This window comes from Onychostruthus taczanowskii, unplaced genomic scaffold, assembly GCF_017590055.1.
Source record: "Onychostruthus taczanowskii isolate IOZ18803 unplaced genomic scaffold, ASM1759005v1 scaffold72, whole genome shotgun sequence".
In the NCBI taxonomy this organism is placed as follows: Eukaryota; Metazoa; Chordata; class Aves; order Passeriformes; family Passeridae; genus Onychostruthus; species Onychostruthus taczanowskii.
Genome location: NW_024505008.1, coordinates 2,773,242 through 2,791,739, shown reverse-complemented (window position 1 = coordinate 2,791,739; position 18,498 = coordinate 2,773,242). Strand labels below are relative to the sequence as shown.

The 18,498-nt window shown below is 34.7% G+C and overlaps 1 protein-coding gene across 1 annotated transcript in view; it reads right to left on the bottom strand.

Annotated features, from left to right (window-relative positions):
- Nucleotides 1-18,498, bottom strand: part of KIAA0825 (KIAA0825 ortholog) — a 206,789-nt gene that overhangs the window by 170,606 nt on the left and 17,685 nt on the right. The window contains exons 3-4 of the mRNA XM_041422246.1: nucleotides 17,550-17,718; nucleotides 11,633-12,302 (exon numbers count right to left, since the gene is read on the bottom strand). Of these exons, the coding sequence (XP_041278180.1) occupies nucleotides 11,633-12,302; nucleotides 17,550-17,718 (839 nt within the window). The remainder of the gene's footprint in view (nucleotides 1-11,632; nucleotides 12,303-17,549; nucleotides 17,719-18,498) is intronic.

Sequence of the window (18,498 nt, the reverse complement as noted above, 5' to 3'; positions counted from 1 at the left end):
TTCTCTTAGAGAATTTTTCTAACAGAAAAAGAAGGCTCAAAAGAAGGGTGTTTATCAATTTATGCAAGGTTTGGGTGCCAAGGCAGCTGATGCAGTTATACAACACTGGAGAAACTAGGGGTACTATTTTCAGGTTTGGCCTTTCATTTTAGCAGAAATGAAGCTGAAGAAATTTTCCTAAGATCTGAAGGACATGCCACCCTTGTAGAAGAATAAAGCTGTCCATTTTACCAGAGACCATTTGGCTGGATGTAGCTGGACAGATGGTATCACAGAATTTCACTTCATCAGTGATGAAGTTGAGAGGTGCTCATATGAATTCTAAGACAGCTAATAAGTTAATTAAGGCATTTTTCAAGCGACATAAAGTGAAAGACATTCTATAAAGCAATTGATTATAGTATCTGACCTTCTCCTAAGTACTTAAATTCAGTAGCAAGGTATCTGCCTTTATCTTAGCACTTTTAAAGATTTTCCCTCATCTTTGAAAAGGAAGATGCATAAGAAATAAGGCTGAGCTAGATCTAGATGACCTGTGTATATCTGCTAATTTGTGATTTTATAACAAGTTTCAAAAGTGATACTTTCCTCAAAGCTGTACCTCTTGAAACCATTAAAAAAAGTGTTCCAACTCCCTTGGTTATAGCCTAGAGGCACTAAAAATCTCAAAAGGCATAAGAAAACATGTGTGAATGAGACCCATAAGCTAAATGCAACTTTTGTTATTATTTTCTCTTTATATTTTTTAAATGAGCATGGCGCCTCTAATATTTTAAAGAATTTTGAATTTACAACATCTCAAAAAATGAGCTCCTAATTCTGATCATTTCAACTCATCCAGGTGCGTGACTCAGTAAAGTGTGCATCAGACATGAGCTGGCTCTAAATGGTAAAGAATAACCACATTATGACAATGTTGCTCTCAGATTAATTAGCCTTTACTACTCATACTACAGAGCCACATGGCTAAACTGCTTCTGAGACTCATGGTGAAATCCTTGGAAAGCAACCTGATGACTGTTTTCTTCAGTGATTACAGTAGGGATTTCTTTCAGCAGGAACCAAGGGTCTAAAACCCTCTTAAACAATTATACTATAAAATACCTTCCCAATACACAGTACATTAAATATCATTCATCTGTCCCCATTTCTAAGGCTTGATTTCATGTAAGATAGATCTACAGTATTGTTCTACTACAGACACAAGTAGGCAATGTCAGGGATTTCATTCAATAAAGCTATATAAGGCAGAAAATAAAAACATCAAAAGTGCAATATTAAATTTAAAATCTAACTACAACCTGCATATGTAATAAATGGAATTACCATTTTGCTAAAATCCAGAAAGAAATAGCCTAATAAAGAAAAACAAACTTAGCTGCTGACAGTCACTGTGTATAGGGGTATTCCAAGAGGTGAATTTTCAAAGCCATGCAGAGGGAGTTACACACATAAATTTCATTAACAATAATGTGTTCCTCAGGTCTCAGTGATATTAACTTTTAAGTGATGCCATAACTATTATAACAATCTTGCATTTATGACAGCATTCATCTGCACACTATCTCCTAAACAGAGCTTGTATATAAGTCGCATTATTCTTTCATTTGCATTTAGTAAAGACATATTCTATTTTTATGGATATCTGCTCACAGTTTCCTCAAACTGTGTGTTGGTATACAGTTTTTAATGCAATTGCTAGGTTTAAACAATTGGTATTGCTGGATATAATCGCTAACTTGTTTATACTGTGAAAAGCAACTTAGTATTTCTGCATAGCAGATGTAATACACGGTATTACACTAAATTATTACAAACAGTGCCAGCAGTTTTCTATACACAGTACTTATGATAATTATAAAAAATCATCTTCATTACTGCAAGCTAGCATTTTTTTAACAGTTTAATTTGGATATGTTACAAGATACATTCAAGTCACATGGATACAATTACTGCAAACCCAAGAAGCTATAAAATGTTCCTAAACAAATCCCTTTGACCCTGTTAATGTCTGTTTCCTATTAATCTAAGGCTACATTGTCTGTAGCATGAATTTTTATGGAATATGAAAAAAAAAGGAAATCCCTTAACAGTTGTTATTGATTCCACCATTTACACACTCAAAGATAAGTGCCATTTACAAAGCAGAACAGATGCAGATGCTGACAGAAATGTAAACAATTGTTGCATGGCTTACTGCCAGATTCTAAGCCAATATATTAAATTCCAAGTGAAGCACATTTCCCCTATAGATTGCACTTATTGCCACTTCATTTCCTATGTGCTCTGTCTCTCTATTGCTGTGCCTGGCACTAAGCTATTTTCAGTTCTTTGGTGACCCCTGAGGCCTAGTCCTACCTCACACAGCCATTAGAGAAGGGAATTGCATGTGTCTGACATGGTCTGAAACCAATTATTTGATATTTTCTTCAGAATGATGCCCAACTCTGCTGGGAATGAGCAATCATGAAATAATTTACCTCCTGATTTAATTTTTTTCTGCACAAATTAGTTGTAGCCAGAGCTAGCTATACACAGCTGCTTGTATCTCTGTCTTATCAAGATTCCACTTGAAATGGTGAATAAGGAAAGGAGAGAGTAGAGTTGAATAGAATAGATTGGGGAATCCTACTTTAAAAAGGCACTGACAAGTTTATCAGATATACTGATCACATGTGCTCTCTGCTGATTGAAACTGACTGACCTAGAAAGAACTGTTAGTGATGAAAACTGTTATCTGAGTGGTTAAAGGTTTTTAAACAACTGTCCTGCTTTGCAGCTCCCTGTTAGCTGCAGTGAGACCCAGGAGTTACAGGAAAACCTGGTAAAGCAGCCTTCACAAAAAAACTACACATTGGTATTTTTTGTCCCTTTAAAAAACAAAAGGTCGCAGGCCTAAAAATGGGAAACATTTTCTTATTAGACATCTCCATTACCACATGACTTTCATAAATGTTTATGCCATATACCCATACTGTGCATGTGGCAAAAAAAAAATGCAGTGAAGTAAGGGATCTCAACTGATGTATAAACATGATAAGCATGCATAAATTTGCATAGATTTAATTTAGTGTGTCTGTCACAGAGATGTCACTGCCAGCTATTAAACAACCTCAGTGAAAACTACACTAATGTTTTGAAAGATATTCACTACACATGCAACTTATTTAAATTGAAATTAATTTGAGGAGGTTTTTTATTTTATTGATTAAAATTTATTAAAACCTGCTCCACAATATCTTCCCAGTAAAATGAGATCAGTTTTGACCTCATAGTGAAGGTTGATTCCATGTCAGGTTGCTAGATGTTTGCTACCAAATGCTGAAGTCTTTTGTCAACATTGCATGGGTACATCTGCCAAAATGAAATCTTTAATTGTAAATCGTGTTTACTGACCAAATGATGAATGAAAGAATAGATCAGTGCTGGAAACACAGGATGGAGAACAAGAACATTGCACTCTGACTTGAAATTTATATTGTAAACTTAAACAAATTATCTCACAAATCTGACTCCTTCATAGCATACAGCTCCTTTATAACCCTGAGGAACAGATTACAAAGACTTCCTGAAGCACTTTGAGGATGAAGTGCCTTGTAATCATGTTCAAGAAAATTATTTCATACACAGATATCTATCTCAGTTTGCTCTGAAACCAGATACTCAACCTCCTCCTTAATTCCCAAAAGCATGCATACCCTCTAATAAATTACAAGACATTCCTATCATGCACTTCAATTCCTGGTAGACAGTGACACTTTAAACAATTCAAATGTAAACAAATTATTTAGTTTCTGAATTAGAACTAATTAACTGACTGGTCCATTTAAGGAATTAAGCATGTGACATCCAATAATTTTTTGATAATCAATATTGAAAGATCAGACATTTTTTAAACATTCCTTCAACTATCACATTCACACTCACATATAGAAAATGCCAAAGCAGAATGCTTCAGAGAGCATAAAAACTAAGAAAGCCTACTGAAAATAACTGAAAATAGCAGCTACATTGAAACAGGAGTCCTTGAAGAACTCTAAAAGTTGATCTTCCTCAGTCTTTGCTGAAATTGTAATTAAGGACTGCCAGGTCTGTCATACCTTCTCATGAATTCTAACTTTGACAGGACTTGCATGTGTTTCCCTGCAAACCATTTTATAGCACTTGGCTGATAAAAGGCAATTCTAATGTGTATTTGAAAACACAGTAATCAACATACTTATTTTAATCTGCCTTATATTTCTTTAATGCCTGCAAATGTAAAAATGTCTGCTAGCTGAATTTCAATTTTCAGCATTCACAGAGGTTGAGTCTCTCACAGATTGGCTCATTGCACTGGAACTACTCTACTCAAATTAGATTTTTAGGAACCTTCAACCAGTCAGTAATTTCTATCACGTGTTGATCATTCCTTTCTGTAGGATAGATGCATGATATTAGATGCTACATATTTCCTTAAAAAAGAGATTTAAGTGCCTGTGTCACTTCTGCTTCTCTTACTGCAAGATACAAGAGAGCCAGTTCTAATTTGTTCAAACAATATAAAAAAATACAGCTGAAGCCAGTACTCTTATTTTTGCTTCCTGTGCCTTTGTATTTCAAAACCCTAGTTGCAAAGTCACCACAAAGTTCTCATGATTACTTTTCCAATGAATATATACATAAAAAATAAATCTACACAGACAGCAAAAAGGACAGACACTGCCATTTAGAAACTTCCAGAGAAATGTTTCAAAATTCATAATTTTTAAAAAAATATTTTGTAGAAAGACTAATATACAAAAGCAGGATTAATCACGTGTCAATAAAGATACAAGTTCCCACTCACTGAGTGAGATTAAACAATTAAAACGCTTCTTTACACATGAGCTGATAATATGGTGCATAACAGAACATGTAATTTCTGTGTTACAGAAATTGCTGGAATTTTGCAGCACATAAACACAAAGTCAGTACAGTGTCCCTTGTGCTAGAGTACAAAGATCTGATTCTTAGCCAGAGGGTGATCAGTGATTGAATCTACTCTAGGCAAAATAAACTCTTCTGGAAAATCTAAGATCAGTAACTGATCTTCAGACAGTCCACAATATTTTATGGAGACCATGTGCTAGATTTCTAATTAAGAAGTTGGACTGGGTTTTAACCATCCTTATTCTCTGTTTTTCTGTAGTTCAGATGGACTGGAATATATCCATTGCCTTGCTCTGTTCAGTAAATGTAGTAAAAAGTACTATAAATTGTCTGAAAGCTCTGTTTTTCAAAAATTCAGTAGGTACAGTGGCCCCTTGATCGAAGATAGAGGGGTTTTTGAAAATTAAGACTAAGCTTCAGTGAAAAGGACATTAATATCTTAATTTAGCATGTTACAAGCATCTTGTGGGCATGACACTCCCCCCTAATTTAACCACCTATATTATTTTTCAAAACGAACTATTGTGATTACAATAATTTTCACTTTTTACTGTACAATTTTATGACAGAAGGGGTTCTCCAGCTTGGCAAAAATCAGCCAAGACCATCTCATTAACTTGTGAGTAATGGTGGTAGATGCACATTGAAAAGACTCCTGTAACAACTTTCTTTTAATCAATTGCACAGGAGCATATTTTAAAGACATTTTTGAAGCGTCCTCTAACCTGCCATAGTCCTACGAAGTCTTCTTCATGCAGGCCCATATTCTGAAGTAAAAGAGAGACTTTCATCATAATTGTCCCTCAGATTTTGTCACTTTTTATTGCTAAAGAGAAAACTACAGTATATAAATGTCAAATTGACTTCTGAACATTCACAATATATCAGACTATAGAGTAAATCAGTCTTCATCTTTTACACTTGGGAGGAGAATGAAATTATTAGAGAGCATAGTGAGTTAAATGCTCTGTTCATTCTGAGGAAGAAAATGCAGGTATCCTGTGAAAACACAAAGGAAGGCAATTAGCTGGTGTTTGCTAATTGTGAAAATATTTAGAAAAAAAAATTACCAAGAATAAAACCATGTGCCTTTCAGGACAATGGGAAATAGCTTCAAATTGAAAGAGGGTAGCTTTACATTAGACGTTAGGATGAAATTCTTGATTGTGAGAGTGATGAGGCACTGCAACAGGTTGCCCAGAGAAGCTGGGGATGCCGCATCCCTGGAAATGTTCAAGGTCAGGTTGGATGGGACTTTGAGCAAACTGGAATAGTGAAAGGTGTTCCTGCCCACGACAGGGGAGCTGGAAGAAGATGATTATTCAGGTCCCTTCCAACCCTTACAATTCTCTGAATATAAACGCAGAGCAGCTCAAGGGGTCAGCAGTTGCAATGGTGACTTGCACATAGGCACCGTTCTTTCTGTATTTGGTTTTATATAGGTCCTTAAAGCCCTGTTCCTACAGAAGTTAGGTTGCCAGGCACTTTGCAATGGGACAGAGATATCAGAAATAGAAGACATAAGGAGAGGCCAGGCAGTCAGCAATATAATGGAAGCGCATAAGCTGCTGGTCATGCACAAACAGAAACAAAACAAGCATGTCCACAGGAGGGGATGAACAGGTTGTTGTGGGTCTCCTGAAGTAAGGAAAAACAAGAAGAGGGACATGCAAGGAAGCAAGGAGGACAAAGTTACAGTTTTTATTATAACTTTCTTATTTTTCTCTTTTTAATGTCTAGAAATCACTACAGTAGTGACGTGGGTCTTCAAATACCCTGAAGTTAAAATTTATGAAAAAAAAGCCAACTTCAAATAACTTCCATAATTAAGATCTCAAACTTCATAATTATAAACATGTGGCCTTCGGGACACATTAGCAATTTAACTGAAAGACAGCTTGTACCAGTCCAAGGATTTGGACAAAAGAATTAATTTGATCTGCAGAAGCAGGATGCTACACTGGATATTATCATCTGTAATCCATATGGATTACTTTGTATTATGTGCCTTCTCAGCACTTAAGAAAGTGCAACAGGACTTTCAGGACTGAACAGTAGCAAGTCAAATGACTAAAACACTTTCCCCTTTCACCCTCATACTTGTAAAAAAAGAGATAGTAGACTATGGGCAAGAAAACACAGTACAAATATTGTAAATTTTCTGCAATGAATTGTCATCTTTACAGAAATACCAAAAAAGTTACAAATATATAAATATTAATTGCATTAATCCAAGTTTGGAATTCTTCAATTTCCAGATATAAATGGAAGATGAATTTCATTAAAGTTATTGAGTTTTATTCCCAGATGTGAATAGTTGGGGTATTTTTGAACATGCAGTTGCTAAACCAGCAAGTATTAATACTATTTTAGGTATATTTTTGATAGGAAAGACAAAAGTCATAGAAGATTTGTTCTAGGCCATAATGGAGGCTATTGAGATCATAAACCAAGTCAATGAAAATTATACAGAAGGATCAAAACAAATCTGAAACTAAAGCTCTTAATTTCAAAAAGAGGAAATTATAAATGAGGGGGAATAAAACCATATGCATATAAAAATAGTAAAGAAATCAAATTTAAGTTAAATGTGCAAAACTGAAAACTTTTATCTCAAGTTAGCTCTTCAGCAAATTGCTGGGAATATGTAAATATAAGTGAGCTCAAAAGAGGTTTTTCATACCAAGTACTTTAATTTAACATTACAAAGTTGTCTTCACTTCAACAAATTACTCCAGAGCCTGTTTCTCTTCTTGCTCTCAACTCCACTGCACAAATGCAGCTCCTGTACATGGTAGTGAGTCCTTCTGTTCAAGATTAGCTATATGCCATATTCATTTTAGGTGTTTCACAAATACAATATATTCTGTAGGGAGTCATGAACATTCGAAGATAATAGATTTAAAATATAATAATTTAAATCACAGTTTGCATTTGAATATATCTTTATAATAGAATGGACATTGGTTATATTCTGGAGAAAGAAAGCCTGCTGGACATCTAACTAAAAGGCTACATACTGGGATAAAAGTGTAATTAATTCATATTAATATTATAGTATATCTCTGAAGGCATTTTAATTATTTTCTACCAAAAAATGTTTTTAGTTAAATCTGTATCACTTTAGTTTACCTCCACTTTGTAATAAAATTTTTCTTAAAAATTATGAACTACTGATATTTAGCAACACACTATCTATTACCTCAGATTTTAAAAATTAAGTTTAGTTATGATTTTAAAAGTTTAAGGGTCTCTGGAAAGTTCGTGATATTTAAAAATATTAAGCCAATCAATTGGAATATGTCAGAAAAATTAAAACTTAAAGCTCTCATCTCTGTTTCATTTTAACCACAGGAAATTAGAAAAAACAGCTAATTAGTCTACGTAAGTATTTATACTCAATTTATATACAAAAACTATATAATTAAAGCCAAAGAAGACCTTCCACTAATACATCAACTGTTTGTAATTCCATGGGGTTTAAGTTTCTCTGGCCGATGTCCTATAATCTGTAAGAGTAGCTGTTTCCTCACCTAACAGATGACAAATTAATATGTTAGTCATGCCTGATTAAACCAGCTTAATATTTTTGGAAACAAAGGCAAAAAAAAGGTTCAAAAGCTAAAATACAGTACACAGACTTACCACAAATAATTTCTGAGAAATACCACACTGGAAATCGAAGCAAAACATCTCAAGAGATAACTTGAAAACCAACTGAGATTCTTTCCATGCTAAGTATTGTCAACAGATATTTTTCATATACTTTTAAATACCACAAAATTACATAAACTTTAGAAATATGCAAATGATTAATACAATAGAAAGTCTGAGACAACAAAATCCCATTAGTAACCAAAAACCTTAAGGGAGTGGGTTGGGAAACATTCCTTGCACATTATTCTATCAAGCTGGAAACACTACGTTCTGAGAGTACACAAAGACATTATAATTAATGTTACATAAAAACCTTGTACAGTAACAGCCCAAACACTATTGGCTGAATCCTGCACTGTTAAAGGTAAGAAGAGGCACAAATCTAATAGGTAAGAGGATCAAGCTGTAACATAAAACCACCTGCCTCCACTAGAGTTGGCAACTAAAGACGCTGAGTTCCAAAATTCGCCTCTTTTCACATGCCATTTTGACAGCTTCTTTGTGAAGCCACACACTTCCTAGGTACTGATAAATGGAAACAATCTCTTTATAGTACTTCACGAATAACTGCTCTAGTACAGAATGAGAAGAAAAATGTTAATTTCTTACTGCACATATAGATTATTACATATGGAAAATTTTAAAGATAACTCTGTTAAAGCTTGTTATAGACTACCTCTATTTTCCCAAAAGAAACAGGTTGTCTATAGAAAGTTTTCTGAGGTTCTGGCATTGCTTTATTATTTTCTGTTATTTTTTCCCCTACAGTAGCTGTATAGTAGGATAAATTACAGCAGTTCTTACGAAAAGAACCCACAACAAATATCAAATAAAAACCACATTACCCTGAGGATGGACTAAGCAAACAGAAACCCTTCTCTCACCTCTGGGATAACAGTCCCAACTGAATGCCCTAGATTAAATTATTCTGATATTTTGAAATGTGTTGGTTTGAGGGTTCCCAAAGGGCAGAGGCAACATGTATAAAAAAATAAGAAACTCATCCGTCTTTCAGCTAAGAAAAAACCTTCTTTTTCTGTCCTTCCCTCTATATTTATGCATGAGGTTATTTTAATACTTGGCAAACTGGGTATCACTGTCAAGGTAATCTATTAAAGCTGTCTTTTAACCTAACCTATGTTTGGTTAGGAAAAATAAATTTCCACTCTAATTTGTGGTAAGGCAACAAAGTACCAGAATTTAAGAGTTCCAAGCAGGAAAAGTCATTTGACATTAAGAACTTGGCCACCATTACAAATCTCTTAAAATATTTCCCAAACAGTTATTTCACTGTGAACTGCCATGTGAATATTTTAATTCTAAATGAAAAAAATGCCTTTACATAACTTAGTTTGGTACAAATGTAGTATATTCATATATTTATAGAAGAGAAATCTCCTTCCAAAAAAGATTCTTCACATACGAGCTCATAGATAAATAAGTTACACAGTAATAACTGTTTTAGTTATGATACAAGGATAATTTTTGCTTGAATTGATGAATAATACCAAATAATAGGTTATGACACATCCAGAAATGAAAAAAAAACCTGAAATCACACTCAAAACTTCACAACTCTGACCACATATTTTGTTTTAGCCTGATTTCTGATTTCACTATTGGTGCCTTATGGTTTCTCTGGCTGAAGTGTGTATGAGCAGTTTTCTGCAGAAAATCAGTAGGAATAGTAGAAAACCAGTAAGCAAATCAATAGCTATTTCCCATATAAACTTCTTGAAGTAAAATAACACAAACACATGAATATGACAGCCCCTATGAAGAAAGTAATCCTGAGAATTAAATTATATTAATGAACAGCAAATCTTAACACATTTTATGAGGCTAAAGAGACAGCTGCTGCATCTGAAATCTGACATTTAATGAATTTTCAATAAAATTTAAAATCTGGTCTAATATTTATGAAATACAGAAATGATATTTTAATTAATTGCAGAAAATGCTTTAAAGTTTTAAAGCAAGAAAGTCCTAAGATTTACTGTTTGTTTTCACCTTCCTCTGTGCTTTTGACTATACCAAAGAAATGTGCACTGGAAATCTGTACTGATAGATGTACTGGCACAAAAACATGCTAAGTCACATCCTGTAGCAAAAAAAAATGTAGACAGAGGAAATACTCTATTAATAGATTGAATGACTGTTTTCTTCCATCTTATAATACAGAGGTAAAGTACGATTTTTCAGAGAGACATGTTTGTGATCACTTTAAACTCTATGCTTTAGATGTAAAATGGAGATAATTGAACTTCCCCATCTTTGTGAGCTGTTTTGAGACTGAAAGTAAAATTAAGTTACAAACTTCTGTTAACTCCAGGCAATTTTTTTTTTGTCAGTGAATTGTTTCACTGACTCACGTCTCACTATGTAATCCAAAACCACATTTCTTGTTATTTCACATCTCATCAGTACTCTGACACTACTTCTTTTCATTGTTTCCCACCAACACTGCAACCCAGTAGTATATACACTATATGACATTTCTTGAAACAAGCAAAAATGACCAGGCAGTATTAACTTGAACTTACTGTACTTTCACAAGACTAGAAAGTGTAAGTGCATTTTCTGTTTGTTTCTTAGTCTGAGAATTAGAATCTGCATACTAATCTTTTGGGTCAGCTCTGATGTGTATCTGTTTTATGAACACATTACTGTACAGTATTTCCTATAATCTTTCCTTTATATGTCTGACAATTTTAAAAAAAAGTGGGAGTAGAAGACTCAACAGTTTGTGTTTATATAAATCTGGATTAAATAGTTCTTATTCTAGTACATATTTCAGTAGCTGGAATAAAACAGGCTGAAAAAAATTACTATGGCATGACAGTATTATCCAATGGATTATAATAGGATTTTGTTTAATTACGTGAGTTACTCTCTCTTACACGGTCTAGAGTTCAACTGCAGTAATGTGTTTCAAACGTAAACCTGTAATTACTATTTTCAAGTCTCTCTCTTCACAGAAAATAATCAAGCATATTAAAAAAAAAAAAAGTAGCATAATTAAAATAACAACTAACTACAGAGAACATAAATTAAGATTACTAACCCACAGCATGAACTCTTCCTCTATGCTTCTTTGAAATCTTGTTTGCTTTAACAATGTGTAGAGCATTTTCTTTGAACTGCAGCTCACAAAGTCTTTCAAGAAGAACTGTCATTTCTTCAGTGATGGTATCCAGGTAAGTTTCGTTAATAAACTTTAATGACGAAGATGGACCAATAGTTCCACTTAGTATATACAAATCTTCTTTTATCATTGTGCACAATTGGGGTATGGAACTTTGGTAACCATGAACCACCTTATCAAAATTTGTTTCACCACAACTAGACAAAATACAGTTTTGTAGAAGATCACTAACCAGTTTATTCTGCATATTTTGATACCTCATTAAGACTTCTGCTTTGGGATAAAGAAACAAAAGCTGCTGTACACACTGAGTTTTAAACTCCATTTGTTGTGGCAAAGCATTAGTGTTTGTTTCTTCTTGACTTTGCAGTCTGTTTACTAAAAATTGTCGAAGATGCAATCTCACATCATCCCAAAGAGATTTCACATCCACAGCTGAATCATCCTGAATGGTATGAAGCGAAGATGTTAACTCAAATGACATCCCACTTGCAGTACAGGGAAATGAGACACCACATTGACTAGAGAGGTCCAGAAGGAAGTGAAGTATCATTTCTTCTTGATTCTTCTCATTCTTCAACAATCTTTGCTAACAAAGGTAAATCAGACAATACTTTAGAAATTTTCATTAATTCTGGTTCATTAAATGAACACCGTCATATTAGATTAAAAACAGTTTCCTATACTAATTATCTTAATAGCAAGCAAGATATGTAAGCAACTGAAATTATAAAATCCATGGAAAACAGGATTTATAAGCGAATTAATTTTCTTCTCTACCTCTGCCAATAACTCACACTCATCTTCTCATCTTTCTTATAACCCCAACCTCTTTTCTCAACCAATTCTACACCACAGTTCAAAGGAAACCCTTGGTAGCCTTTTTTGTTGTCACAGTATCTTTTAAAGAAAACGGTATGAAAAAATTACTTAAGATTTACACAGAAAATGACAGGCTTTTCTCATAAAACCAAGCAAGGAATTTATAAAATGGTCACCTTCTATGGCTCAGCAGGCAATCATCAAAAAGACCATTCTAAGAATAAAAAAGTCTTCCCAGGAGTCCCTTAAAGAACTAAAACTGAAAACTTGTCAAGAATTAAAGAGCCTTAGATGACACAGGACAGAAGAATAAGAAGCTTGTAACCCATCAAAACAAGATGCAGACTGATACATTAGTGACCTCCATGTACATCTCTGCTGTATGGGTTGGAGAAGGCAGTCAGTTAACAAAGCAAGTGAAATCACATGGCTGCTGCTCCTTCTTCATTCAAGTCTGAAGAGCTCTCTCTCAGTCCAGGGCAAGGATCTCTAACCTTAGAGCTGCTTCAGCTTCAAGAGGTCATGCAGCAAATGGCAGCTCCTCTTGCCATAGCTCAATACTACCATCACAAGAAAACTGAGTGGAATTGGTAGTATTCTTAACTTTCTTAGTTTCAATAGGAAAGCCTTAAGTAGACGAGAATCTAGAAACCCTCTCACTTGCTCCTTCATCTCCCATTACTTCTCTCCAACAGAAAAAAGCATTGTGGCAAACCACCTCAGGGGGTTTCATTCCAGTCATGTCCTTTATCTGGGTCTCTGTCACAGTTTCAACCCAGGCAGCAACCATGCCCCAGGCAGCCACTTGCTCACTCCTGTACCAGCAGGACTGAGGAGAGGACTGGAAGGGTAAAAGCCACAAAACTCATGGATTGAGAGACAGACAGATTAACAGGTAAAACAAAAGCCGTGCACAAAAGTCAAAAAACAAGGAATTAATTCACTGCTTCCAATGGCAGGCAGGTGTTCAGTCATCTCCAGGACAGCGCCACTCATCACCAGGTCATAATTTCAGACATACCTATTCTCTTTCTTCCCCATACTTTATATACGGAGCCTGATGTTACACGGTCTGGAATATCTCTTTGTTCAGTTTGGGTCACCTGTCCTGGCTGTGTCTCCTTGCACCCCCATGCAACCCTAACATCCTCACCAGTGTCACAGTATGAACACCAGAACGGCTCTGTGTAAGCCCGGCTCGGCAACAATAGATAAACCTTTATATTGTGCTGTGTGTTCAGCACAAATCCAAAACATAGCCCTGTAATAGACACTAGAAATCAGCACAGTCTGCAAGTCTCCATCCTATAAAGCAAGACTGATAAAGAAACCTTTGCTATCTTCCACGTTCAGCATTGCTGATTTATTTAACTTACAGTATTTGAAGAAACTATTAGTTTTATTTCTGTTCCCATTTTGAAGGAGAGGTAAATTATTCAAGTTTCAGTATGGCATTGCATAAACATAACCATTTTGGAATGCCAAATACTAAATCTTTCTCCTGCAGCAAGATTTTATCAATAGATGAGTATGCTTTAGAGTAAAAAAAAGTTTTAAATTCATAACTCCTATTCCTTGTTCTGGATGTTTCAAACCTGTTGCATACCTTAGAGGGTTTAAACTTCTTGTTGCCTTCTACTCTGACCAGTTTCTTGAAAAAAACCCCCACTTTCACTACAGGAACTAATTCTGAATAACAAACTGGAAGCTTGATTGCATCTTATAAAGAAAGCCTTAAGAATAACAGACTCTTCCATTTTAGATCTTTATTTAAAAAAAATTCTTATGAATTCTTCTTACTTAACAAGCAGGAAAGATGTGGAAGACAGAATAATAAGGGAAATTATCAGTTGAATATCATCCTACAAAAGCATGTGCATGTAATAGAAATATGTGCAACTGGTTCAAATCTTAAATCATATATATCAAAATGCATAATACTGATCCCATTGTCTTTTATTATCTGCTAAACTACTCTATAAAGTAGAGTGTTTCAAAGTGTAAACTGAAATCCTGATTACTAACTACTCACTGTGTTGAAAGGGTGTCTCTTAGCAAGTAGACTTCTGGAATTTAAATGTTGGGGGGTTTTTTATGACTCATGCTCAAATACTACATTCTGAAATGTACAAAGCAAGAGAAGTGGTCAAAACTGTGCATGCACCTGATGCCTTCAATTGTGAATCCAAATGACCTTCCAAGCAAATCCCTACTGCTGCTTTGTAAGGCAATGCAGAAATATTTTAATATATCTAAGGATTGTTTCAAGACCTTTGCAATTTAAACTACAGCATTAAAAATAGGATCTTGGAGATTATATTTTAATGTAGTGATACTCAGAAAGAGTACCTGAAGGGAACTTTCAAGCTCTGAAAAGTGTCATCAAGTGTCTTCACACATTGCCTGTACTGATATACGCTATTTAAATTAAAAATTAACCTATAAAAATATTGCAAGAGACCATGTCAGCACTATTCAAGAGAAAAAGATTCAAATTAGTAACCAAAGGTTTTGGACAAGCATAGAAAGTTCCCTTTTGAGCACAGGAAGTTAGTCACAACAGTGACATATAGAAAACCAGTTGCAGTTTACCAACCGGATTACTGCATAATATGCACAACTATCTACCATATCAATAAGCAAGTACAGTAAGATGAAGACTTGATTAAAAAAATAAACTGCCATTATTTTATCAGGAACAGAGTTTAATGACAATGTGTTAGTGCATACACTCAGCTTTTAAATATTGAGTTACAAGACAGTACACAGAATGACAAAACTTCACATTAACATTTTCAGGCTTCATGAAGAAATTCTCGGTATTTCCATAAAAATTTACAAATGCACGATAATAACAATAAACCTAAACATAGCACCCCAGGCAAAGCCCAGAAAGAACTCTGTACTGTTTTTCAATTGTCCCAGCAGCTTTAACAAAATTCCTAACAAAACAAATAGACATAATAAATGACAACAACGAATAGGGATATTGTCCTGAAGTAGAAAGAAGGTTCTTGTTACTGAATATGAATTATATATACTTAAAAGCATGCCAGAAGAAATTAGCTAATGAATTCAATGGATAGAGATATATATTTAAGAAAGGTCAGTTCATAATAATCTCATTAATGCTGAATATTATTGAAAATAGTTTACTGCAGACCTGTTTATGGAACTGAAAGTAACTTCTTACAGATAGAATGTAGTACGATCAGTACTACAGATACAGACAGTACAGACAGATTTTTCGTCTGTAATTACATCTACACAACAGGCTGGATCATCTAAGAAGCCATAAGCCTGGACATAGTGATGTGAAAGTTGCAGAGCTCCAAAAGTGTTTTCAGGATAAGCTGCAGAATTGAGAACTCCAGGCTTCTCACTTTGCTGTCTGTTTAACAGCCTGCCACAGAGCAGTTCTCAAGGCTTAACTGGATACTACAGCTCACAGCAAGACTGTCATGCAGTTAATAAGCTCCCGGGAAGCTGGAGAGCTGGAAAGCACATTTTATATAAAATGGGGACATTTTAGTGTTTTCCAAACAAATGCCGCCACCTGGTGTTCAGGCATATGGCTTGAATAGACCTTGAAGAAGGAAGTAAGCATGGAATGGACACAAGTAAGTCATCAGTGCCATGCCACATTCTGAGGGAATACAGTAAGGATTTAAGTGGACTAAGAAGAATAACAAAAGACTCCTGAAAGCAAGAACTTCATAGTCAGATTTTTCTGGGATTCTCTAATTTCATCTAGATCAAGTGTAGCAGCCTCTGACATCCTTGAATGGGATTATTAACAGCAACATTCATACTGATCAACTTTGTCAGAAAAGAACAAAATCACTCTTCACCACATGAACATTAAAGACCTGGTATCTCTAAAAGTTACTTCCTTATTTGATACAGATCAATATCCAGTGGAATCAGTGGTGACTGAAAGAGCAACAAGAGTTCTAAGAGTTAAAAAAAACAAGAGCTGATTTTATCAAGCTGGTGCTCTAGCCAGAGAAAACACTCCCCTTCTCTAGTTTTCCTCTTCCATTACAGCTAATCTTAGCCTAAAGTTCTTCATGGTCTACAACTAAACCACGACATGCAAGTGACAAAGAATAATCACTGGATACTGTTTATGTGTTTGGTTCTCATATATATATGTGTCATATCAAATGCACATCTATATAAACATTATATATAAACTTGAAGACCATCATTTACTGAGGGATCAACCTTCTCTTATCTTGCCAATTCAATTTTCCAGACTTCTATTTCCATGCGTATATTCAAATGTAAGCTTTCAATAAAAATTTTGGATAAAAATACTCTTTAATACTCTTAAATTTCATTGAAGTTGAATTTGATTTCTGGTTGCATCTAGTTGCATAATTTGGTAGAACAAAGAATGTAGCTCCCACATTTCTCATTGGGAAGTGTAGAATCATAGAATCATTTGGATTGGAAGGGACTTTTTAAAAGCTTGTTTAGTACAATTCTCCTACAATGCGCAGAGCCATCTTCAACCACATAAGACTGCTCAGAGCTCAGTACTACTTGGCCTTGAACATCCCTTGACCCAGGGATGGGGCATCCATCACCTACCTCTTTGCCCACACAGCAGGTAGGAAGTTTATGCTTAAATAATGCATAAAGAACAAGAATGTACATTAGATGAGCTAAATTCATACTGATACAAGTGAAGTGAAGAACATGCAGTAACACTAATAGCCTCAGTGCAGACAGTAACTTCCAATGATTTTTTACCAATATGTGTTTTATAAAACAATCCAAGCAGTGCTGAACATATGGTAGCATCTGTGAAAGATTTTGTTCCAAGTTTGTCTATTTAAGGCACGATCAAAAGGAAACAACACCCTGCTGCAGACATGGATTTATGAACTATCCTCACAACAGTAAAAGGCTGAAATGAAAAAACTAATTGAACTCATCCACCCACCTCCCCACCTCCAACCATATAATCAATTTCCCAACACTGAACTTTTTAACAAACAGTTTTTACCAGGGTCTTAAGGAACTCCAGCAGTTCTCCACGGTCTGTAGAAGAAGGTCTGAGAGAACTAAAATTGCAGCTATTTAGCCACTGAATGCAGTCAGTTGTGCTTTGTAGTACTTCATCAGTACATATTTCATTTATGTCTGATTGCAGGTCCTTAAGACACTCTTCTATACTAAAAAAAAAAAAAAAAAAAAAGAAAAAAATCACAGGATTTTTCTACATTATTTGGAGACAAAAGTATTTTATATATGCCATATTTTAAAAAGAAAAACTACTTTAAACTAAGGTAACTTTAATCCTCCTTATTCACAGATTAAGCAACCCTCAGAAAATAAGACCTGAATTTGCAGAATTAACAATTAACGTTTAAGTACTGTTGAACTAGAGCTAAAAAAACTTTCCTTCAGGCCAGACTGTACCATCCTCAGCCAGAGTATGTATGACTTCACTTTCAAACAATCTTATTCATTTTAATAAGGTAGTTAATGAACAAGACATTAGCCAACCTAATATCTGGTCCTTGGTGCTTAATTAGCTAAAGCAAAGACTATTAACTGAATCAATTACTGCATTCAAAGGTGAATGTGTCATTTTGCTCCTTTAGCAATCAGCAGTTGTTTTATAAAACATAAGATATACTAACAACTTCTAAAAGATCCACTGACATCACAGAATATGTTGAAAATAATTTCAGAGCCAGTTGTGCTGAGAAAGCAGATCTTTTCTTTCTTGTTTTGTCATTACAATATTAGAAAGAAAACAGACTTTGTTTTCAAGGAGTGGATCCACTCCTTAACATTCATCTAGAATCATAACTCTTTTTATGAAACCAGATGTGTCGGTTAGGTTTTTACAGTGATTTCATTTGCAAAGATCACAAGAACAATTGAACATCCAGAATTATTTTATTTCTACTTGCATGGACAACTTAAAAAAAAAACAAAACAAAACA